The 24,808-nt window shown below is 34.2% G+C and overlaps 1 protein-coding gene across 1 annotated transcript; it reads right to left on the reverse strand.

The window, feature by feature from the left end:
- Positions 1 to 20,842: 20,842 nt before the first annotated feature.
- Positions 20,843 to 23,644, reverse strand: LOC105774828 (probable pectinesterase 53). Its single transcript, XM_012597396.2, has 5 exons — positions 23,120 to 23,644; positions 22,644 to 22,833; positions 22,359 to 22,565; positions 22,032 to 22,267; positions 20,843 to 21,095 (listed from the first exon to the last, which is right to left on the reverse strand). The coding sequence occupies exons 1-5, from the start codon at positions 23,482 to 23,484 to the stop codon at positions 20,948 to 20,950; spliced, it is 1,146 nt and encodes a 381-aa protein (XP_012452850.1). The 5' UTR covers positions 23,485 to 23,644; the 3' UTR covers positions 20,843 to 20,947.
- Positions 23,645 to 24,808: the final 1,164 nt, after the last annotated feature.

Raw genomic sequence — 24,808 nt, forward strand, 5'->3', positions numbered from 1 at the left:
GCCTTCCTTTAATTTGCTCACCCATGATTCTCTACCCCTAAGAGGTTGACATCATGGGTCCACTTCATAATTTGGATGACCACTTATTTTTAGCTACTACGTTCTATAAAAAAAAAAGCATGCAAAATACATGTACTAACTCCTATACTATGTGTTTCATTCGGCAGCAAAAAAGAGTTTGTACCAAGAATACACAACATAAAAAGAATTTACATTGTACATAGTAGAAGTTTGGCCTACACAAGTTTACAATTATAAGTACATTTAATTATGTATTTAAAGGAGTTCAATCCGATATAAAAAAAGTTATTATTTTTAAAATAACTATCCAAAATAATTTATTTATACATTGAGTTCAAATTTATTTGATGTCTAAATTTATCTCTAAATATAAGTATCATAAGTTTAATTTTAATAACATTAATTTAATTTTACATGATATATTTAGAAGGGTTTGGTAAGTATACCTACTTGTGAGTTAATTTAGGATTCACTTCCAATTTGCTTGCAAAATCTTTTTTATCTATAATTTATAATACATATAAAAGTACGAGTTTGAAAAAATTTTATGGTGTACTATATTACAGGATTAATATTTAAAAATAATATTTATATAAAATCATAATAATAAAACGAATTAAATTTAAATTTAAATAATATTTTTAGATAAAATCTTAATAATGATGTATTTATCATAGATTAATATGAATAATTAAAGACACTTTAGGTAATTAGTGATTAATGTGATGATTAACGTCTCTATTAAAAACAATAATAATTTAAGAAGGAAAATAACTCTTATAACGCTTAATTATTTAGATAAAATCATAATAAACAATCATTAATGGGATAATTAACCTCTTAATTTTATCATAACATTAAACTAAAAATAATTAATAATTAAAATATAATGATATCTAACAACTCTTAATCCACTTGAACAAGTTTATTCATAGGGCAACTTCATAATTTTATCCTTAATAAAAAATAATTAAACAAATTAATTTTATTCAACAGCCCTTATAACAATTAATTAGTGATTAAGCACAAATACCTTTTTTTATTTATAAAAAATAACTTGGGAGAGGCTAAACCTAGTCTAATACCTCACAAACAATTTAACATTATTAAATAGTCTGTAACTTTATTATTTTCTCTCGAAATATGTTAGATTTGTCATTGGCCTGCTTTTGTCAACAGTTAATGAATTCGTCTGATCAAAACAGAATTTAAAACCTTTGAAAAGTTGTCTTATACGTATCAGTTATTAGCATTTCAATTACATTTTAATTATAGTTTAAACTATTCAATTTTATCAATAAAATAATCAATATTTTATAAATTTAAATATTTCTTATTTAAACCAAGACTAATTGCAACGGTCTCCACTCCCCATAAACATTAAATATTATTATATTAAAATTAATTAAATAAAAATTAAAATAGATAAATTTCAAGAAATATGAATTAACACTTTATATTCATCTTCAATTACATTTTATTATAATTTAAATAATTTAATTTTTTCAATGAGTAATATTTTATTATTTTAAATCATTTCTTCGTGAAATATTGGGGATAAGTTATATGATAAAAGAACACAAAACGGAGTCATGTAAAAATATTATGATATATCAAAAATATGTGAGATTATCATTATAAAATATATATTATACTTTTTCACTCTACAAAAAATATTTTGTTTCAATTGATTATTTTTAACACCACATGAACAAACAAATAGTATAAAGTTAGAATTAAGTATAATTATATTATTATAAATTTAATAAAGTTGAGATCATCTTCAACTTTTTCTCTGGAGTACAATTTAGATTCTCCAGAATTTTTTCCGTCGACTTCATCCAGTATTTTGTCATAGTAGGAGTCGTTCTAGCAACGCCTTTGAATGTTTCGGTCCCATTCGATTGGAGCCTCTCCGCAATAAATCTACAGCTCCCCGATCTAGTTTGGGCTCCAACAACCTTTTGTAACACCCTCAGCATCGCCTATGTCACCTCGTCGTCGTTGTTCTCATAGCTTCCACCACAATTGGCGGTAGAATTCTCAACGTACTCCTCCTCAATGATCAAGTTTTCTCCCTAAACAGTGAGCGACTCTACAGGTGCAACCTATGTAGCCTACCCCTACCACATCTACCTTAAGTGTTCGTTATGATCTTACAAGAATTTTAAATCTAGAGTATATCTACAATTTTCAAACAAAAGTTCAAGCATTAGCTATTTCCTGAGTATCTCCAGTCTAAAGATTACAGTTGATCTTTGAACTTTTCAAAGGTAAAGTAACTAAAGTAGGACCGACACTGGAGTCTCGGATTTAATTTCCTGTAGAAAATAAATTTTTCAAAAACTTGTGGCATGGTTTTTTTCCAAAATACCCTTTTAATACATGCATGCAGACTCAATCAAATTTCCACAGTCTGTGTTTAGAAAACCTAGGCTTTGATACCACCAAATGTAACCTCCCCAACCTGACCTAGAAGTTAGGCCCGAATTTTGGAAGATTATATTGGCCACCAAGATGGCCAATAAGCTATCAGAGTTTTAAAATAGTCACATTAAAACATTTTTTTAGAAGAAAACTTAGTCTATTTTTAGAACAACCCATAAGTAGTCAAAAATCGATTTAGATTAACTATCCTATGTAATAGTGATTACTTTTAAAAACTTAGCTAACTCCTAACCTATTTATTAGTCAAAATTTTAATTATAATTTTAGCAACGGAAAAGTGATAATTAACCTAGTTTTAGTAAAAATCATATTTCGTGCATAGCTAATTATAATGCATATTTCAACGTCCTAACATCAAATAAAATGTCATGTATGCTATAAAACCCCAATCTTAAGTACTACGCCACAGTTTAAAAATAAAACATTACAATCTCTGAATAATAAAAAACTGATTTATAACTCTAAAATATTATATAAAAGGAAAACAAATCCGAGTCGACTCCCTCCGGATGTCGTGTCCGCGTCCTAACTTGGTGGGTTATCTGTAGAGATGGAAATAAAAGGGGAGATCTATGAAGCTCAGTGTGAGTTCAATCACAAGAAAATCAGTGTAGAATAATAAACCTAGCATACATAATAACAGTTTTCAGTACAGTAATGATAATATAATATAGCAGAAATTGACAGTTCATTCGAGCATGCTTATGTGTGTCAATGCAGTGTGATATCAATTTAACAAAAAATAAAAGTCCTACCTCATCGCTACCCTCCACAGTAAGAGTTCCCTAGAACTCTTTAACCCGGACACTCCAATTTGTGGATGAACCACCAGTGTTGCAAGTTAATATGTTGCCAGTAGGTTGTGAATGCACAATAGGTTTGCAAATAAAAGCTGCCAGTAAATTTGTGGATAAACCACCAGTGTTTGCAGGTTAATACGCTGCCAGTAGGTTGTGAATACATAACGTGTTTGTAGATAAAAGCTGCCAATAAATTTGTGGGTAAACCACCAGTGTTTGTAGATAAACTACATTACTTCCTCTTTTCAATCGTCTCACCTCATGCAATGCAGTACGACATGCTAATAATAGTACAATAGAGAAATAGTAGACATGCTTAGCATGTATTCAGATTAACAGTAGTAGTGGCCATGTATGACATGTGTTCAATTTATTAGTAACAATAGTCATGTTGGTCATGCAATCGAAAACGCAGTGGTACGAGTAACAATAACATTTTATCAGTAAACCAATGACAGTAAACATGTACTAATCACATATTGTGCATGTATAGTAACAATTTAGTTAATCAGATCATGGATTCCAACATTATTCATAATATCAAGGACTCAATTGAATGAGACAGAACACTAAAAATAGTTCGGGGACTATTTAGGGGCTAAATTGATGAATTCATAAAATTTTGGGTAAAATTATAAATCAGGGGTCACATGACCGTGTGACTAGTCCGTGTGAGAGGCTCTAGCCTGTGTGGAAGGGTTACATAGTCGTGTAACAGACTGTGGCCGTGTAAAAATTACAAAATTAACCTACAAGAGGGACACGACTGTGTGGTAGGCCGTGTGGAGGGTTCTTGGTCATGTGAGATTCGAACTAGCCAAGGGTTTCCAGGTCAAATGGTCGGGTGAGGGCTTGTCCATGTGGCTCTATTCTTAGACACGGTTTGCCCAGATTCGCTTATAAAAGAACACACACCTTTCACCAGGAGCCTAATCAACGCTCCTCGCGATCAAATCTAATTCGATCCACCTAAAATGAGTCCTTCAAACAACATTTATACACAAGTTAGTGATGTTTTCTAGATTGACTCAAGATTTGGGCAAGAATCACAAAAGATTATTTGATTGAACAAAGATTTACGTCATTGAACAAAGATTTACTACTACGAGAATTACGAGATTTGATCATTGAAACTAGGTGTACTTACTGATCTTGGATGAAAAGAAACAAATGCTTTCAATGGCGATATCGACTACCGGAAGAAAAACAATTCAAACGGAAATTGACTTTGATTCGAGAAGCAAAAATAATTTCAGCAATGGAGAGAAAATATTTTGCAAAGAAGAAGATGAAAAAGAAAAAGGGAGAAGAAATAAGGAAAAAGAAAGAAAAAAATTCAATAGAGTTTGGAAAAGAAAGTTATAGTTCAATTGTAATTAGGAAAATAGGGTTAAATACCTAGGATTTTCAAACTTTAGGGGGCTACATGGTAATTTACCTCTGCTGCCGAAAATAATATGGATTTTGGGGATTTGGGCAACTCGAACTTGGGTATAGAGAGGGGAGATGCATATGAGTAAAAATTAGGCCTAAAGCTTATTTCTAGTTAAAATTTTACTCCTAACAATATATATTTTGGTATAGTTTTTATCTTAGTTTGTTGAAATTAAAAAGAAAAGAAATGGGAGAGGAGTGACTTAAACTTAAGGCCTTTATGGAGTGCTCTAACTACTTAACCATCAAACCTAAGTCATTTCTTAATTCATTATTTCAATTAACTTTCTATATTTTGGGGCGTGGCAAATAGTGTTAAATTTTTTAAAATTCACATAAGCATTTTAATCAAAATAAAGTATTTAGATTAACTAACGATATTATAAAATTGAAGTACAAAATTATGTTAAAATTAAAGTATAGAGATTAAATCTCAAATTTGAGTGAAATATAGGGATTAAAACTAAAATCTAACCATAAAAATTATTGGAATTAGAATTAAAATGTAGCCATTATCTACTCATGTTAAAAAATAAATTTGAGTGGAATATAGGATCAAAACTAAAATTTAAGAAAGAAAAAATTAGACATGTGGCATGTAAGGAAGACATTCGGGATATGATCATAAATAAAATTTAATCATAAAAAATTATAGGATTAGAATTGAAATGTAAAAAATAGAAAACAAAAAGAAAACATTAGATGTGTCATATGAGACCTTTCTTTTATAATTGGGCGACAATCAATTGAGGGATACTTCGTCCAATTCAGATTATGGGCTCTTTTTGCAAAATCACCCCCCGAAAGCCCATAACCTCTGAAGTTTCATAGCCCACAAAATTAACCCAAATTGTACTGTCCCATCTCCTATAACATCCAGATTTGGTTTTCTGTTTTGAAAATCATGCATGAATTTTAACCCACAAAAATCGCATAATATTAATAAAAATTAAAATTTTTTTAGTTAAATTGTTCTATTTGGATTATTTAATATACAAAGTTATTTTTAATTTGAAAAATTAAATATTGAATCTCTAGTACTCAATTTATATTATGAAAATAGTAGGTATATATAATCATGTTGTTTCATAAAAATAAATGATCTTTAAAATTATTTATTTTGTAATTTTAATGTTATAAATGTAATATTTTATATCATTTTAGATAGCTTTGGATAAAAGTTAAATATAATAATTTTAATATTTTTACAAAAAATTAATTTTATATATAATAATTTTAATATTTTGAGGGTGTAATTTGAGTACACTAATTACACTTTTAATTCTCAATTGGAATAATCACATGGGTAACGACAGACAATTACACTTAATCTAATTATCCTATGACTTTCTAAACATGTCCATACATGATTTAAATTTAAAATTTTATGTTTATACAATAATAATATTCTAATTTTAGAATATATATTTTATTTTTAAAATATAATTATATGTTAATTACTAATTTTATTTAAATAATTTGAAAATTTTATTCATGAAAGATAATTTCTTATGCATATTGACCTACTAATTAATTAAATTACATAATATTTATTATTAATTATTTATACATGGCTAATGATCAATTGATTATAGATATGAGCACATGTTTAACATTAGAGAAAGTATAATTAAACAAATATAGAGCGCTAGAACAATTAAATAAAATTGCTTATGATTTTTGTTTTATATTGATTTTATTGGTAATTATATTGTTGAATGCTTTTTTTGTTTTTTTGACTCACGCATTGTATACAATGGTTTGATTTTAGGTTTTGCTACTTGTTTGGAGATGTTTTCTTAAGTATTATAGATAATTTTTACAATAGTAATTAATATTTCTTTAGAATTTAAATTATGTGGTTATGTAATTACAATTTAAACTATCAAACATGACAGAAAATTAGGATGTAATTACACTCTATTAATCAAACACGTCTAGGAAAATTAAAAGACATTGCAATTACTACCCTATTAATTGCACTTTCACCCAATTATCATGTGTTGTCCAAACACACTTTGAGCGATGAATAACTATCCACCTATTTATCTTATTCAATTTGAATTTTGTATTAAATTAAAATTTAAAATATGTCGTAAGTCATTGTATTTTTATTTCTAGGATTTTAGTCACTCTATTTTCGATTTCAAAATTCAAGTCTAATTATTAACACTATTAAAATTATTTTGTTAAATTTAGGTTTATTACAACGTCATTTTTTAGTTACATTACTACCAACAAATTTAACAAAAACAAATTAACAGTGTTAACAATTAGACCTAAATTTTAAAATTTGAAAATAGAAATCAAAGTATAAGAACTAAATTCCCAAATTTATAAAGAGTACATTCTATTGCATAATTTAACTTAATTATTTTTTTTATTTCTCAAGATTTCTACCGGAATGAGCCTAATAAGTAATTAAAATTTAATATCATTATTGTAAGGCCTAATATTTGCCCGGCCCGTGCACAGAGAAATACCAAATTAAAAAGTCCAAAAAAAAAAAAAACCAAAACAAACAATAACATCAACCCAAGTTACAGAAACCCAACTAGCCTAAACCCAATTAGCCTAAGCTCAATACCCTGGCCCAATCACGAAGCGGCCCAACGCAAAGTCAGAGGTTGGAAACCCTAGCAGCAAGGGTTCCCAGCGCCGCAGCAGTGACGTCCCTTCGCTCTCCCTCCGTACGTGACGAGCCCTCGTGCGTGCGCGCAAGCCTCCGTACGAGCACGCCTCTCCCCACATGCAATGTGCCAAGCGAGCCTCCGTACATGCGCGCCCACGAACCTCCGTACCCGTACCTGCAAAGGACAAGCAAACGAGCAACAAAAACAGAGAGCAACAGCAAAGAAAGATACCATAACAAATGGACAGAAGATAATAGCAGAAAAAAATGTAAAAGAAAAAAAGAGTTTTAGAGAATTTTATTTTGAGCTTCTTCTTTCTGTTTTGGCTATATAAGGCCAATCGTCTTCTGTAAAAAGGGTTACTCACACATACTGTAAAGAAAAAACAAAATCAATACCAAAAAAATGTTCTCCTTTTTTTCTTTTCGGTGCGGTGCGGTGCGTCGCCGAATCCCCCTCCGTTCAGGCCAAGATTGAATAGACGAGGGGGGAGACTTTCGTTGCTAAAGCGGCGCAGAGGGTTGAAGGCTTGGTGTCTGTGTGTCAACAGACTGGTTTTAGGGTTAGGAGGGGTCTTTTATAGTTCGGAAAACGGCACCGTTTAGGGCCTGTTTCAATGGCCCTAAAACGGCGCCGTATCGGTCGTTTTACCCCCTCCTACTCGCGTGTTGACCCGACCTGCAACCCAGGGTCCGCGTGTTTTCGTGCGGGTGGGTTATTTGCAGTCGAGGTCCTTCCGCATTTTCAGTTTATTTCGATTTGGTCCTGTTGCTTATTTTTAACCTTTTTGAAATTTACCCACAGAATTTTGTTTAGACTTCAATCAGATCCCTGACCCATCAGCGCACTGAAAGCGGACACGTGTCCGAATTTGCGCATTTTTCCCATTCGGTCCTCCCTTTTTATTTCATTTTCGATTTTACCCCGAATATTAGTCTTAAAATTTAAATCAGTCTTTTTCCTGTTATTTTGCTATTTTATAAATTAACTTAGTTTATTTATTTGTTTGTTTGTTTCTCACTATTACATTATGCCATGACTTTTACATTGTTATTATTACCATATTTCTATTTTATTTGTCTAGCTAAATGTAAATATCTTTTAATATCTTTATTATTATTATTTTTACCCACTTATACTGTTTTTAGACTTCATTTTATATATATATACATACTAGCATATATATATATACCTTTTAATATTTCATATATGTACGTACTTATATTTTTGTATACTTTATAATTTATCTACTAATATAAATACGTAGATATTTTACCTCTTATTATTTGTATTGCTATTGTCGTTCTATTCAATATTTATTCATTTATTTATTCATATGTTCGTTATTATTTTTAGGAAATGCTTTAGTTTTTTTTACTTATTATCTCATATACTTGACTCTTTTATTTTATGTATTTTATTTCTTGTGATCATTGCGTATATTATTTGTGCTTGTATTATCATCATCATTTTGTTATACAAGTTAATATTGTGTTTATTCCTACCATTTTATGTTAAGTTAGTTTTATTTAATATGGTTTTAAAATAAACAAAATTTCGTATTTTGAAACTCGAAAAGATTGTGTCCTAACTTACTGGATTCCAATCTTCCTCGGGATCTAAGAAACCGAGCATCCTTTTTAATTAAAACACAAATAAAAAGCTCATTCTCGGGAATTCGATATGTTGTGTCCTAACGTATTGGATATGACATGTTATTTTCTCGAGACGAGGGTTCTTCTAAATAAAAAAAGGCAATATTCGATATTTAGGAATTTTGTGAAATTGAACCCTAACTTATTGGGTTTTGATTTTTTATTTGACCCAAATAATCAGATATCCTTCTAAAAATGCATAGGTTTTAAAGTCAGGAGATAAACTTAATTTTGAAGATTAAAAATGTTGCGCCCTAACTCACTGGGTGTGACATTTTATTCTTTGAAATAAGAGTGTTTTATTATTCAATTTATTCAAGTTAAAAGGATCGTATTTTAAAATATTGTTAAAATCTAGACATTAAGACATTAAACAATCAATTCGGTTCCAATTTTGGGTGTCACGAGGGTGCTAACCCTTTCTTGTGCGTAACTGACTCCCGAATCTGTTTTCTCAAAATTTGCAAACCTAAAATTATTTTCAAGGTGATCTGATCACACCTCAATACAAGATCGGTGGTGACTCCCCGTTTTCATTTTAAAAATCGATCCTCATTTTATCTAAATTTAAAAATGGTTTTGACGGCTTGGCGACTCCGCTGGGGAGGATAAGAGAGTCAGGCCGTAAAATTGATTGTTTTTGTCTTATTGTCGAAAATTAAAATTTGATTTAATTAGGATCTTCTCTTTGCATTTGTTTGTATAATTACTGTAAATTGAGTTTTATACCTTAGCATCATATTGCATAAGACTGTTTAGTCTTGTCCTTTTAAGTAGGAGTGAGACGCTACTCCTTCGTGAGGTTTTCACCTCCGTGCAGGATAGTGAATCACTTTCGGGATACATCCGTACCTATGTCTTCGTGAGATTTTCATCTCCGTGTAGCCATAGGGAAATGTATTCCCTTGAACCAAACTCGGTCTGTATGAGCCTATAATGGGTGAAGATCGAGGAATCTGCTGGTTCGGGTACCTTGACTTTAGAACCAAACCTCATATAGTGGACTTAGGAACTTAACCTAGGTAGAGCCACTCCAAATCCCTAGTGGTTACCTGATTAGGTACTTTTTGTTTTCCTTGTTTACTTATGTTTTGTACTAACCCCTTTTGTTGTGTTTTGATTGTGATTGCATTGCATTTGCATATTAGGAAAGAGATATTGATTCAAGTCCAATTACTAAATTAGAAAGCTTGTCATGGAATACAGATTCCTTGATAAAGTGGAAAACAATATGGCTAGCTTAATATATTCTGAAAAACACATGAAAGAGTTCGTGACCTTGCTTCGTAGCCTGAGGATTCAAGGTAATTGTCTAAGAGCCTTCGACGTTCCAACTCCCTTAAAAAAGCTGACGAGCTTAATGAAGATGGGTAGGTGATGGATCGCGACCAAGATCAAGAAAAGGAGCTAGCAGTGGCATCTATTGGAAATTGGCGAGATTATTTCAAGCATGCGGATGGAGAAAAAGATCGATGTTGTCTCTTGGAATATAAGGGCGAGGCCGTACATGCATCTGCTTTATGTAAAGGAATTTGCTTTCTAGAAAAGTTTCCTAAATGTAATTGAATCAAAATCAATGTCTCTCTAGGTATTCATTTCACGCATTTGCATTACATGCATTAAAATCCATCGAAAGAGTCTAAACGAGTAAATTTGTTTCAGCTAATCTGGAAAACCAATCAACCAAACATCCTTATGGTACTCGTCGCAAAACTAAGGAAATGGATCAAAGATTAGAGAAATTGGAGCAAATGCAAAAGGATATGCAAGATCAGTTACAGATGCAAGTGAAAGAGCAATTGGAAAAAATTTAACAGGACATGACAGGAAAGATGCTGAAGTCTCAAAAGAACGTGATGACTGAGCTGACGCAATTACTAAAAGGAATAAATAATGGGAAAGGCCCTATGATAAATGATAAAGAAGAGGACAAGGATAGACCTTCCTATCCTCTAGGCTTTACGCCTCTGCATGCGCAGATTCAGACCAAAGAGCCTCCGCGCAGATCCTCTGTTTCAATTAGACCTCAGAGGTTTCAAACCGATGCTTCATTACCGATGAACTTTCAGGCTGGATTAGGTTCTAATCCTAGAGATAACCCAGTGAATCATGTTATTCCTGATTTCGATGAAATGACTGAAAAGAAAAGGCAAGCGTCGAACTGTCAAAACAATGGGAGGATAGGTGTAAATGGTTGGAGGAAAAATTCAAAGCCCTAGAAAGCGCCAATAATCACCATGGAATCGATGCGAAAGATCTGAGCTTGGTTCCAGACTTAGTACTCCCTCACAAGTTTAAGATGCCTGAATTCGAGAAATATAGTGGGACTAGCTGCACCGAAGCCCATATCACCATGTTCTGTAGGAGAATGACTGGGTATATTAACAATGATCAGCTATTAATACATTATTTTCAGGATAGCCTCATTGGAGCAGCGTCGAAATGGTACAATCAGTTGATCCGTACCGAGATTGGTTCATGGAGGAACCTAGCACAGGCATTCATGAAACAATACAGTCATGTGACAGATATGGTTCCCAATAGAATCACCTTCCAAAATTTGGAAAAGAAATTGAATGAAAGCTTTAGACAGTATGCACAGAGGTAGAGAGAGGTTGCAGTCTAGGTTCAGCCACCCCTCTTGGAGAAAGAGACGACAATGCTCTTCATCAATACACTGAAGGCCCCGTTCATCATGCACATGTTGGGAAGTGCTTCAAAAAGTTTTTCAGATATAATCATGAATGGTGAAATGATTGAAAATGCCATCAGGAATGGAAGAATAGAGGGTGAAGAGAGTAACAAAAAATTAGTCTCAAGGAGAAAAGAAGATGAGATGAATAACATAGGTTACTCAAGATCAGTAAGCCATCTAGGTAAAGGGGTCGCTAGTCAACAAGGTTCATTGAGACAATAATCTGGAGTGAAGCCAAGTACTGAGAAGCTCCAGTTCACACCAATTCCGGTGTCATATAAAGAGCTGTATCAAAATTTGTTTGATGCATATGTTGTCTCCCCTTTTCATGTGAAACCTCTACAACCTCCATACCCCAAATGATATGATGCGAACGTACAATGTGACTACCATGCGGGAATTACGGGGCACTCAAAAGAGAATTGCACTACCTTCAAAAAACAAGTTGAAAGACTTATCAACATGGGTATTGTCAAGCTTGACCGCTCATCTAGTGCAGAAGGCCCACTACCCAATCATGATGGATAATGGAGTGAATGAAGAGGTGTTGGAAAGCATTCACATGAATGACATATATGAAGACACAAATGAAAAGGGACCTTGTTAAATATCTGCCCTTGTAAATCTGGAGTGTTCTAAGCAATTAGACTGCGGAAGAAATCCCTATAGTTTTAGAGCTTATCTAGAGTAATGTTCAGAACATTTTTTTGTTTTTAGCCTAGAAATGATAGAAATTTCTTTGTGAAACAGGCTCATGTCTGAACGTTATTATTCTAATGAAATACATCTTTGTGATCACTTGAGCCAATATTCTTTCGTTCCTTTTGAATAATTATTTTTGAGTATTTCATTCTTTTGGATTTTCTTCCACATCATTCATTCATTCATAATTATATTGTACAAATATTTATTCATAAATTTATACATTCTTTTGCATATTCTTTGGTACTTACTATGGGTCCTCAGATATCAATGACATGAGTGACATTACTACAGACTTAGAATCCCTTTTGAGCGAGATATGTTTTTTAACGGATCTCATGACTTTAGAAATGACATAAATCGTAACTTATCTCTAGACTTGTTGAGGATGGTAGCATGAGAGGATAGACAGATCCTGCCTCACAATGAATCATTAGGAATTGTAGGCTTGGTGAATATTGGAATTGACCTGATTACAAAAACGAAGCAAGACCTTGTTGAGTTACCTCTAGAGTTCAAGTTGTCTTTGTATCATCATATCAGGATATGCCAGGTTAACAGCTGATTATGAAATCTGCACAGCAGCGCGATGGCAGAAATTTGCAATATGAACGATACAATTCTTTGCCAGGGCAATGTCTTTCTCGTTGATTCAGCATAGCTTTGTCCGTTTGAAGTCGAGTTTTTATCCCTTCAAGATGTTGTTGGATTTTATCCTGATGGAAGAGAAATATCAAAAGTTTTTAGTTGTAGTTTTGCCCCAAAAGGCTCTATAAAGGAAATCCGTTATCAGAGAAGATTCTTCGAAAGGGATAATAAGGACTTGCCTAATCCCAAGAGTTCAGATCCAATTCAAAAAAAGGAGCAAAAGAAAAAATCAAAATCAAAACAAAAAGAAGAAAAAGAAAAGAAAAATAAAAAAATCAAGGTCAAAATGAAAATAAAAAAAGAGAGAAGAAAAAAAGAAAAGAAAAAGAAAATGAGAGGTCAAGGCGAAAATCCGCAAAGGGCATTTTGACCAAAGGTGGATTTGAGTCGAAAACCCAAAAAGGGCGACTCAAATTTCGAGTACATTGGGGCATGGACATCACCATTATCGAAGACTTCTAATGGGCATTGCTTCATTTTTGTTGAGAGGCTACTTCATGGGCCAAAGTCATCATATACCGATACAGAATTTCAGAGAAGATGGTATTGGAGAATGCATTGAGCTTAAACAATAGCACGATAGCTGAGGTCTGAAATCAACTCAGAAGCAGACACCACGATTCGTCACCAAATTGACTAGAGATGAACATCAAGAAAATTGAAAAATGACTGAGACTTGCAAAATTACCATTTTCCCTCATTACTTTCTGAACATCTATCAAGATTTCTACCAAAGCAACGTTGTTCTCTTTGGTTTACGGGGTTAAGGTAGTTTTACCTATTGAAATCCCCTCCCTCTAGGTATTAGAGTTGGAAGGATCCAATCGTGATGTGATTAGTTGGACCTAGGAAAAAGGTTAAAAGCTATTCATTAGGGTCGGATGTACCCGATGATACGAGCCCATAATAAACAGGGCCATATTAGAGAATTCCACGAAAGGGTGGATACTGAAAAAGACCATTCCTCTACAAAAAGATTTTAGGGGGAAACGGATGCTAAGCCGGGGATGTCCCTGTAAAGAAGACATTTTTCAGAAGTGCACTGATCCTGAGTGAGATTGCTAATCCTATAAACTCGGATCCAGTCAAGAAATACTTCGAAAGGACCAAGGTGAAAACCTGCGAAGGGCACTTTGAGTCAAAAAAAAGGGGGGAAAAATGAAAATGAAAAATGAAAAAATGAAAAAGTAAAAATGGAGAGGCTAAGGGGAAAACTCGCAAAGGGAACCTTAGGCCAAAGGGGATTTGAGTTGAAAACCTGAAAAGGGCGGCTCAAATATTGATCAAAATGGGGGCATGAAGTGATCAGAGCGATTTGAATCTTAATCAGATTAGGGCATGTGGTAATCTTGTCATACCTGAACCAACAGGAAAGGGTAGGCGACATCTTGGGGTATCAACAAAGCACTTTAGATCTCCTAAACACATGTCAAACTCAGAATGGTCATCAGAAAGTTTGTACAGAGAAGTTCAAGCTGCAATATCTGGGGCACCCAATTTTCATACTATTCATATTGAATTTGTTGTTCTTGGAATATTTCATTCTTTTCCAAGATACACATTCCTAATCAGTTTCTTTGTCATCCATCTTTACTATTTTGGATAATTTATTTTGAGCTATGCTCAGAACCAACTTTATTCTTATCCATTGTTATGACCTTTTTTTGCAAACATGTTGCATTGGAATAATGATTAATAGACTAATAAAACTTTCACAAAGGAAGTTTTGCATATTACTCTGAAAAGTTTCTAAATAATATAGGAGCCTGAAACAGGACTATTGTTTAGAGCACACCAAATTTAAATGTTGGAAATTTGAGAAGGAAGAGTCTAAATTTGGACTTTCTCTTTGGATTTTGTTGTCAAATGCATTGATTGACAAGATGTCATGTTGGTGACAAAGCTTAAGTAAACAAGCAAGCAATGATCACCAGGCAAGAAGAAGATGTTACCTCGGAGAAAAGAGCCTTCATCTGCGCATAAGTCTTTGGTACGACACCTTGTGAATGGTGCAAGGAACTAGAACAATTTAGATTATATATCCTTGAATTGTGATAGAGGGATTGAGAAAATGCCAGATTTTTCTACCCTGGGGTTACAGCGAGAGAAAAATGGTACAAGTTTTGGCCCCAATGGATTAAACTTTGAAGTTTATAGTGGGGGCAATCTGACTAAGTGATTCTTTGAAGAAGCTGGTCAAGCGAGAAGACGTTGTAGCACGTTAGTGTTAAAGCCTTAATAAACTTCGAGTAATGACAACCTAAGCGGGATCATTCTCAGAAAAATAAAATTCTGCATTCATACAAACACCATTCACACATGTCTAGTTAGGAGCATTTGATTCATTCTGATCATGACATCCTAATCACTAGGCATAATTAAGTTCATAAACGAATTATACAGGTCATGTTCCCCAGAGAACAGATCGGTGAAATCACAAGTCCTATGTCCCTGACCAGCAGTAGAATAGGTTGGAAATTGCAGATCTTATCTCCCTAAGCAGTAGCGGAGCAGATCGAAGACGGCGAATCTTATCTTCCCCAGGAGTAGGGAAACAGATTTAAGGTACAAGTCCTATGTCCCTGACCAGCAGTGGAATAGGTTGGAAATTGCAGATCTTATCTCCCTAAGCAATAGCGGAGCAGATCGAAGACGGCGAATCTTATCTTCCCCAGGAGTAGGGAAACAGATTTAAGCCACAAGTCCTATGTCCCTGACCAGCAGTGGAATAGGTTGGAAATTACAAATCTTGTCTCCCTAAGCAGTAGCGGAGCAGATCGAAGACGGCGAATCTTATCTTCAAGTGTAAGGAAGCAGATTGAAGCCGATAATCCTATCTCTCTGAAGTTGTAGTGGAGTGGATTAAAGTAATAGATCTTATCTCTTTGAAGTTGCAGCAGAGTGGATCGCATCAGGTCTTATCTCCCTGAAGTTGCAGTGGAGCAGACTGAGAAAACAAGTCTTATCCCCTTGAAGTCAGAGTGGGGTAGACTAAAGAAGCAAATCTTATCTCCCTGAGGTTGTAGTGGAGCAGATTGAAGTCGATAATCCTCTCTCCCTGAAGTTGTAGTGGAGCGGATTAAAGTAATAGATCTTATCTCTCTGAGGTTGTAGCAGAGTGGATTGCATAGGGTCTTATCTCCCTGAAGTTACAGTGGAGCAGACTAAGAAAACGAGTCTTATCCCCCCTGAAGTCACAGTGGGGCAGACTGAAGAAGCAAATCTTATCTCCCTGAGGTTGCAGTGGAGCAGATTGAAATCGATAATCCTATCTCCCTAAGGTTGTAGTGGAGCAGATTAAAGTAATAGATCTTATCTCTCTGAAGTTACAGTAGAGTAGATCGCATCAGTTCTTATCTCCCTGAGATTACAGTGGAATAGACCGAAGATATTCAAATCTTATCTCACTGAGATTACAGCGGAGCAGATTAAAGCCAGTAATCTTATCTCCCTGAGATTATAGTGAAGCAGATTGAAGCCAATAATCCTATCCCCTGAGATTACAGTGGAGAGGATTAAAATGATCTTATCTCTCTGAAATTACAGTAGAGTAGATCGCATCAGGACTTACCTCCCTGAGATTACAGTGGAATAGACCGAAGATATCGAATCTTACTTCCCAAGCGGTGTAGTGGAACAGATTAAAGCCACAATGGTGAATCTTACTTCCCCGACATTGCAGTTAATCAGATTAAAGTTACGAGTTACAAATCCTATCTCTCCGACATTGCGATGGAGTGGATCGAAGCACCAATTCCATTACCTCTGAAGATGCTGTAGGATGGAATGAGGCAACTTGAAGAAGAAAAGCACCAAAGTCCAAACACGACCGGGCAAAACTGGTCCTCTTTAGTCTTTGCTCTATTCTCGTTACACGACAACGAGAAAAGAGGGGCAGCTGTAACGCCCAATATTTGCCCGGCCCGTGCACAAATAAATACCAAATTAAAAAGTCCAAAAACCAAACAAAACAAACAATAACATCAACCCAAGTTACAGAAACCCAACTAGCCTAAACCCAATTAGCCTAAGCCCAATACCCTGGCCCAATCACGAAGCGGCCCAACGCAAAGTCAGAGGTTGGAAACCCTAGCAGCAAAGGTTCCCAGCGCCGCAGCAGTGACGTCCCTTTGCTCTCCCTCCGCACGTGACGAGCTCTCGTGCGTGCGTGCGAGCCTCCGTACGAGTACGCCTCTCCTCACATGCACTGTGCCACGCGAGCCTCCGTACATGCGCGCCCACGCACCTCCGTACCCGTACCTGCAAAGGACAAGCAAACGAAGAATAAAAACAGAGAGCAACAGTAAAGAAATATACCATAACAAATGGACAGAAGATAATAGCAGAAAAAAATGTAAAAGAAAAAAAGAGTTTTAGAGAATTTTATTTTGAGCTTCTTCTTTCTGTTTTGGCTATATAAGGCCAATCGTCTTCTGTAAAAAGGGGTTACACACGCATACTTTAAAGAAAAAACGAAATCAATACCAAAAAAAGGTTCTCCTTTTTTTCTTTTCGGTTCCTTTTTAATGGCTTTTTTCTTTTTTTCTGCCTGATCTTAATCATATATATAGGCATATTTATAAAATAAAAGGGGGAAGGGTTTAGAAACATTACCTGGTTCGGTGCGTCGCCGAATCCCCCTCCGTTCAGGCCAAGATTGAATAGACGAGGGGGGAGACTTTCGTTGCTAAAATGGCGCAGAGGGTTGAAGGCTTGGTGTCTGTGTGTCAACAGACTGGTTTTAGGGTTAGGAGGGATCTTTTATAGTGCGAAAATCGACATCGTTTAGGGCCTGTTTCAGTGGCCCTAAAACGGCGCCGTATCGGTCGTTTTATCCCTTCCTACCCGCGTGTTGACCCGACCTGCAACCCAGGGTCCGCGTGTTTTCGTGCGGGTGCGTTATTTGCGGTCCAGGTCCTTCCGCATTTTCAGTTTATTTCGATTTGGTCCTGTTGCTTATTTTTAACCTTTTTGAAATTTACCCACAAAATTTTGATTAGACTTCGATCAGATCCCTGACCCATCAGCGCACTGAAAGCGGACACGTGTCCGAATTTGCGCATTTTTCCCATTCGGTCCTCCCTTTTTATTTCATTTTCCATTTTGCCCCGAATATTTGTCTTAAAATTTAAATCAGTCTTTTTCCTGTTATTTTGCTATTTTATAAATTAACTTAGTTTATTTATTTATTTATTTATTTGTTTCTCACTATTATATTATGCCATGATTTTTACATTGTTATTATTACCATATTTCTATTTTATTTGTTTAGCTAAATGTAAATATCTTTTAATATCTTTATTATTATTTTTACCCACTTATACTGTTAGACTTCATTATATATATATATATGTACGTACTTATATTTTTGTATACTTTATAATTTATCTACTAATATAAATACGTAGATATTTTACCTCTTATTATTTGTATTGCTATTGTCGTTTTATTCAATATTTATTCATTTATTTATTCATATGTTCGTTATTATTTTTAGGAAATGCTTTAGTTTTTTTACTTATTATCTCATATACTTGACTCTTTTATTTTATGTATTTTATTTCTTGTGATCATTAAGTATATTATTTGTGCTTGTATTATCATCATCATTTTGTTATACAAGTTAATATTGTGTTTATTCCTACCATTTTATGTTAAGTTAGTTTTATTTAATATGGTTTTAAAATAAACAAAATTTCGTATTTTGAAACTCGAAAAGATTGTGTCCTAACTTACTGGATTCCAATCTTCCTCAGGATCTAAGAAACCGAGCATCCTTTTTAATTAAAACACAAATAAAAGGCTCATTCTCGGGAATTCGATATGTTGTGTCCTAACGTATTGGATATGACATGTTATTTTCTCGAGACGAGAGTTCTTCTAAATAAAAAAAGGCAATATTCGATATTTAGGAATTTTGTGAAATTGAACCCTAACTTATTGGGTTTTGATTTTTCATTTGACCCAAATAATCAGATATCCTTCTCAAAATGCATAGGTTTTAAAGTCAGGAGATAAACTTAATTTTGAAGATTAAAAATGTTGCGCCCTAACTCACTGGGTGTGACATTTTATTTCTTTGAAATAAGAGTGTTTTATTATTCAATTTATTCAAGTTAAAAGGATCGTATTTTAAAATATTTTTAAAATCTAGACATTAAGACATTAAACAATCAATTCGGTACCAATTTTGGGCGTCATGAGGGTGCTAACCCTTCCTCGTGCGTAACCGACTCCCGAACATGTTTTCTCAAAATTTGCAGACCTAAAATTATTTTCAAGGTGATCCGATCACACCTCAATACAAGATCGGTGGTGACTCCCCATTTTCATTTTAAAAGTCGATCCCTATTTTTTCTAAATTTAAAAGTGGTTTCGACAATTATAAAAAAACATTTTAAAAAGTTAAACACTTAAAATTTTCTTATTTAATGAAACGAAAAGTTTACACCATAATTTGAAATAATTATTTAAAAAACATATAATTGATAAATTTATTTTATTTGGCAAAACAATTCCATTCCATCACCAACCCCATTTCTTCTTATACTTTCTTTTCTTGTTAAGATATTTCAATTCTAATTTTCCTTATTTTGGATTTTGGGGTTTCGTATCAATTGGGATATGCATTAAATGAACTTTGTTGTCAAACTTTTCTAATCAACACACCTCCAATCACTTGGAAGATGTAACCTCTAGCATCTTAAGTTATCTCAACAGGAGTTGGATTCTCTAGGAGAGTTTGAAAGTGCGTCTTAAACCATATAAATGTAATACGAAAACCAGCGGAATCAAGCTTAGAGTCAACGGATGTATAGAATGCTTCAACAAGTACTAATCTTGGATTTTTAACGAACACTCTTGTTATTGGTAACCCATTAATTGGAAGGCCCGCCAATAACGTAACATTGTAGTTTTATTACATGGGAGATGAAAAGCATAGGGTTTAATCAATTGGGTTACTTATTTAAGTTTGAAGGCTCGTTTAAAATTTATGAGAGTTTGGGTAAAAATATCAGACTCGAAAACTTGGTTAGGATTAAAAATTTAGACCTGTTTAAAATATAAGTTGGGTTCAGATTTAAATATTCAAGGCTCGATCCTATCCCAACCTGACTCATTTTCTATGTTTAAAATATAATATATTAAGTTATATACATATTAAGTAAATAATAGAATTAATCACCCAACTATTAGTGTATTTCTATTTTGGTTAGTTTCCATTAAATAGTTAACGGAAGCGATGATGTGGTATTTTCTAATTAGTATAATAACATTTACTTATACATTCTATCAATTTGATCTTAATTTTAAATAATTCATTAAATTTAACATTTTACATTTACAAATTCTATCAACTTGATCCTCAAATAGATATAATTATATATAAATTATATATTATGAAAAAGTAGAAAATATAATATTATTTGTATAAATAATTCTTTTAGATTATTATTATTATTATTATTAGGTAAAATCATGGTGAGTTGTGGCTCACGTGACATGACATAGAGCTTAGGTAGGCTCAAAACGTCCGCCAAAAGCTAAGATCTCTAGTCAATGGGCCTAACATTGGTAGCTGGCATGAATCCTACTTACTTCCCTTTTGTTTTTTAATATATGATCTTCCTATGTCACAGACACCCAAGATGAAACTTTAGCTGCTTGCCTGTTTCTATTGCAGGCCGAGCCTCTAACTCCATCCTAGATTTCCCCATTATTCAGCAATTGGGTTACTTTGATCACTTTTTGCAACCAGGTCATTATGCAAATGGACTGATTAGAAAAGAAAGATTTAGCTATGGGTTCCAAATTTTAATTATCGATTTTATCGTTGATTATATTATTCTTCCTTCATGTAGAAATGTATTATTTTTGTTGGTTAGATTGTACAAAAAGCTTCTTTGATGATTACAATTTGATCCATTCGGAGCCATCAATGAAACTAAGAGAAAGAAAAGGTTTGGCTTCTTCATCTGTAAGTTCTCTTGACCATGAAACCCTGCCTGCAAAGCTTGCCCCTGGTCCAGTGCATTTGTACTGCCCATAAAACACAGTCCTGCCAACCCACATAAACCAACCACATCAATACAAAATTACGAACTTTAGCACCCCATCATGAATGCGCATGCTATATAGCTTCTGCAATCTTTGCTAAATTTATATAATAAACTTTAGCACCGCTCAGCACTAGAGTTAAGACTGGCGTGCCTCTTATCTTTTATAACCCCCCCCTCCCCCCCACTATTGCTACCTAATCTAATATTTTGGCTGGCATTGCTTACGCCTTTCTTTCTTTCTTTGCTTCTGCATAATGCATTACACGTAGATTTTACAGATCAATCAAAGGAAGAGCACACAGTTTTGAAGCTCAGGTTCCTAATTAAGTATTAACCGCCCTAATTTCTTGTCCTACTTGTTTGCCAAATATATAAGCCTAAATTCCCAACAAAACAGATGAATGTTATGGTCAGGGGAATAAACAACTATTTATGCTTTCATTTAAAAAAAAAAATCAAATTTAACATTCATCGAATTATAAAAGAAAACAAATTTAATTATTTTAATACTCGAGCTAATTAAATTTTTATTTAATCAAACCTCTCACTAAGCGTAGAGTAAATGACGAAAAAACTTAGTTTGTATAGGAGAAAAGATTGTATGAAACTATGATTTCACGTTATCTATATCCCTTTCCATTAGAAGGATGACAAATCAAATTTTTCCTCCTAATTTTTAACATTTTCAGTTGGATTTGAATTGAGGCAGCCTAAAGGATAAGCTGACAAACTATACCTAAAACACCGGTCATGCATCCACTACTACTAAAGTGGGTATTTATATTTTATCCATTAACATAACCAGTTAACTAATTAATGAACCATTAACTAATAACCCAACAATTTCAGTGTTTAATGATTAAATTTGTAGATGAAATTATGTGCATATTATATGCATGCATGAAAGAGAAGTGTGGGGGAAAGAAAGAAGTTACATTTCACGGCTAGGGTCGCCCCAGTTGTACCATCCCTTTGGAATGATAATGTTGTCCATATAAGTGTAAGCAAAGATCACCCTGGAAAAGGGACCCCATGCCCTCCCTAGGTACAGTGCCCCCGACCCCGTGACCTTACAGTTCACAAAAGAGAACCCCGTGTCGTCTAACATACTCCCTCTTCCTTGTGCTGTTACGGCCCCTGTTAACGTCGCTATTGCATGCACGTGACACCCCTGAAATAAACACATCTCACTAATCAACATATCTGTTTTTTTTTTTTGTATAATATGTACTTATATACAGGTCGGGAATTAAGTAACTAACCTCAAAGAGGGAGAGACCATTGCCAAAGATGAAATCCACTGAACCTTCAATGTAACAATCTTTATAGTAATGTCTGCCCAAGTGATCATAGAGGGTGTCTTGTGCTCCCAGGAATTTACAGCCCAAGAAAGTAGCTGTATCTGCAGATATCCTAAATGCTACTGCTTGTTTCCCTACTGCTCCTGGTGGTGGCACTGGTGTAGTGTTCTGCACCAGTATTTGATTTTGCAAATAAGAAAATAATTACATTGTAGAATAGTTAAGAAGGCTGATTAATTAAGTTACCTTGAATGTTATGTTTTTGGCTATAAAATAAGGGGAATTCACAGCAAAAGTTGCAGAAGCATAGGTTCCCAAAGGTTGTCCTCTTGGCCCAGCTGTTTGAGCTGTGTCTCCCCATTGGACAATTGTTTCATCTGCTCCTGATCCTTCAATGGTTATGAAAGATTTAAATGGTGGAATGTTAACCTTCTCTCTGAAATCAAATATAGGTAAATATTTGTTAATTTCTTAAAGATAGTTTGAAAGACAAGATTGGTTTGAATTAGACTCTTTGGTCAAAAACCATATCAGAAGGCATTTTGATCAGGTAGATAAAGACAAAATTGGAAATTACATTCTTGTGTCTGTATGACGGTCTCACACTGAACAAGAATTAGCATACAAGTGAATGTAGACAAACTCTAGAATCTATATATATGTGCAGAAGAGCATAAGGACAGAGTAAAACTACAAATGAAGGAAAGCCACAAGGTACTCACGTGTAAACCCCTGCATGGACCTTGATGACCACTCTCACAAGATTTACTAAAGGAAGAGAATCAATGGCGTCCTGGATAGTGGTGAAGTCTCCTTTGGCCGGATTCTTGTCCACAGTGAGAGTATAAGAAGGGAAAAGCTTGTTCTTTGCTGTCTTGAAAACTGAGTGATTAAGACTACCAACAAATTTGACCCACTGCATGAATTGCTGCTCGGAGCCATGGGTTCCCGTCATAGTTGATTGCCTATGGCTGTGCTTCCCTTTAGAGCTTCTGAATCTGATTCCTTTGGTATGACACAATGCATGGCCTGAATTCAATAGAAAGAAAATGAAGGTAATGTACAGAAAACGTTGAAACTTTGACATGGTTTTAGGAATAAAAGGAGAACGAGAGAGCAAAAGGGGAATGTAATATTAGAGGTTGAGTGATGAGAGTGGCGAGTTTCTCTCATGGTTTATATACAGCTTAGTTGGTACTTTATCGTTAGTTGGAAAAAGGTATATAATATAAAATATTGTTGTTGAAATAGAGAAAAGAGAATGAAAGAAAGGTAGAGGTCACGGGTAGACAAACATGTCAAGAGTCAAGAAGAGAGAAGGGATATATGGGGGAAAAAGCAAACAATCTAGGCCACAAGAGAGGACCAGGTTGCACTTTTTTTGGCATATAATGAAAACATATTTTTCCTTGTCTTAAATGAAAACTATTTCTCTATCAGCTCTTTCTTTATCGCTGTTTGTGTTGTAATGCCCGTGAGTGGTCTCTCCTTGTCCATGTTTTGTGTATGAAGAGATAATGGGATTGGAATCTAAATTTTTTTTTATCAAAATCTTTCTATCTTGTTTGATGATTACCTAACTTATTTGTATCATTAGAGTATGTGTTAATATTTAATTTATTGGTAGTCTATAAATTTATATATTGATGGTGAGTGATAAAAAAAAATCTTACAAATGACCTCTTATATTCAATACTAATGTTGGGTATATTAAAATACATCCTTATATTATTTGCCAAACTGATGAATTTGGGTGGTTAGATTAGCTGGGCATGCAAAAGTTTTTATTGAAGTATTTAAAATGGCTATTTGTCTTTGGTAGCGCCTCTTGCTTGCTGTACTTAAATATAATTATAAATTAGTATGATTCTTTCGCTTTGTATCAGGTTGAATATTTGTTTACATTAAATTATGGAATATAGTAGTTAAATAAAAAAGGATGAGCTCCAGGTTTTGTAAAATTGAGATAAAAAATTTCTTTAGAGGGTTTATTCTATTGACACGTTTCTAAGTTTGCTCTATTGACATATCTTTGAGTCCTACTTGGTTATTGAGTGGTTTCGGTTGTTGGTGGTTTGCATGTGTGTGGCTGCTGAGATGGGGAGCGATGGTGATAACATTGGGATGGAGAGGGGGATGGCGGCGCTCTCGCTAGAAGGGGGAGAGGATGAAGGATGGCAAGACGATTTCGGAGGGGAGGAGAGTGAGGAGGTGGACGATCTCTGCGTAGTTAGCAATTTTTTGACTGCCAGCGTTATTCAGTTCCAAACAATGAAATCGACTTTAGCCAATCTATGGCATCCATATGGAGGGGTGATGTTATTAGATCTGGGAGATAAGTGATTCTTGTTTCGGTTTTATTATGAAATCTATTTTGATAGATTCTGGAGGGAAGTCCTTGGACTTTTAAT

Source organism: Gossypium raimondii, chromosome 6, assembly GCF_025698545.1.
Source record: "Gossypium raimondii isolate GPD5lz chromosome 6, ASM2569854v1, whole genome shotgun sequence".
NCBI lineage: Eukaryota > Viridiplantae > Streptophyta > Magnoliopsida > Malvales > Malvaceae > Gossypium > Gossypium raimondii.

Bases quoted from the DNA above. Each gene is read 5' to 3' on its own strand.
- LOC105774828 (XM_012597396.2), bottom strand. From the start codon at position 23,484: ATGTCAAAGTTTCAACGTTTTCTGTACATTACCTTCATTTTCTTTCTA. The intron at 22,566-22,643 runs GTAACTTAATTA...ATACTGGTGCAG, and splicing joins CCAAAAACATAACATTCAAG to AACACTACACCAGTGCCACC. The intron at 21,096-22,031 runs GTAACTTCTTTC...GTGGGTTGGCAG, and splicing joins GGCGACCCTAGCCGTGAAAT to GACTGTGTTTTATGGGCAGT.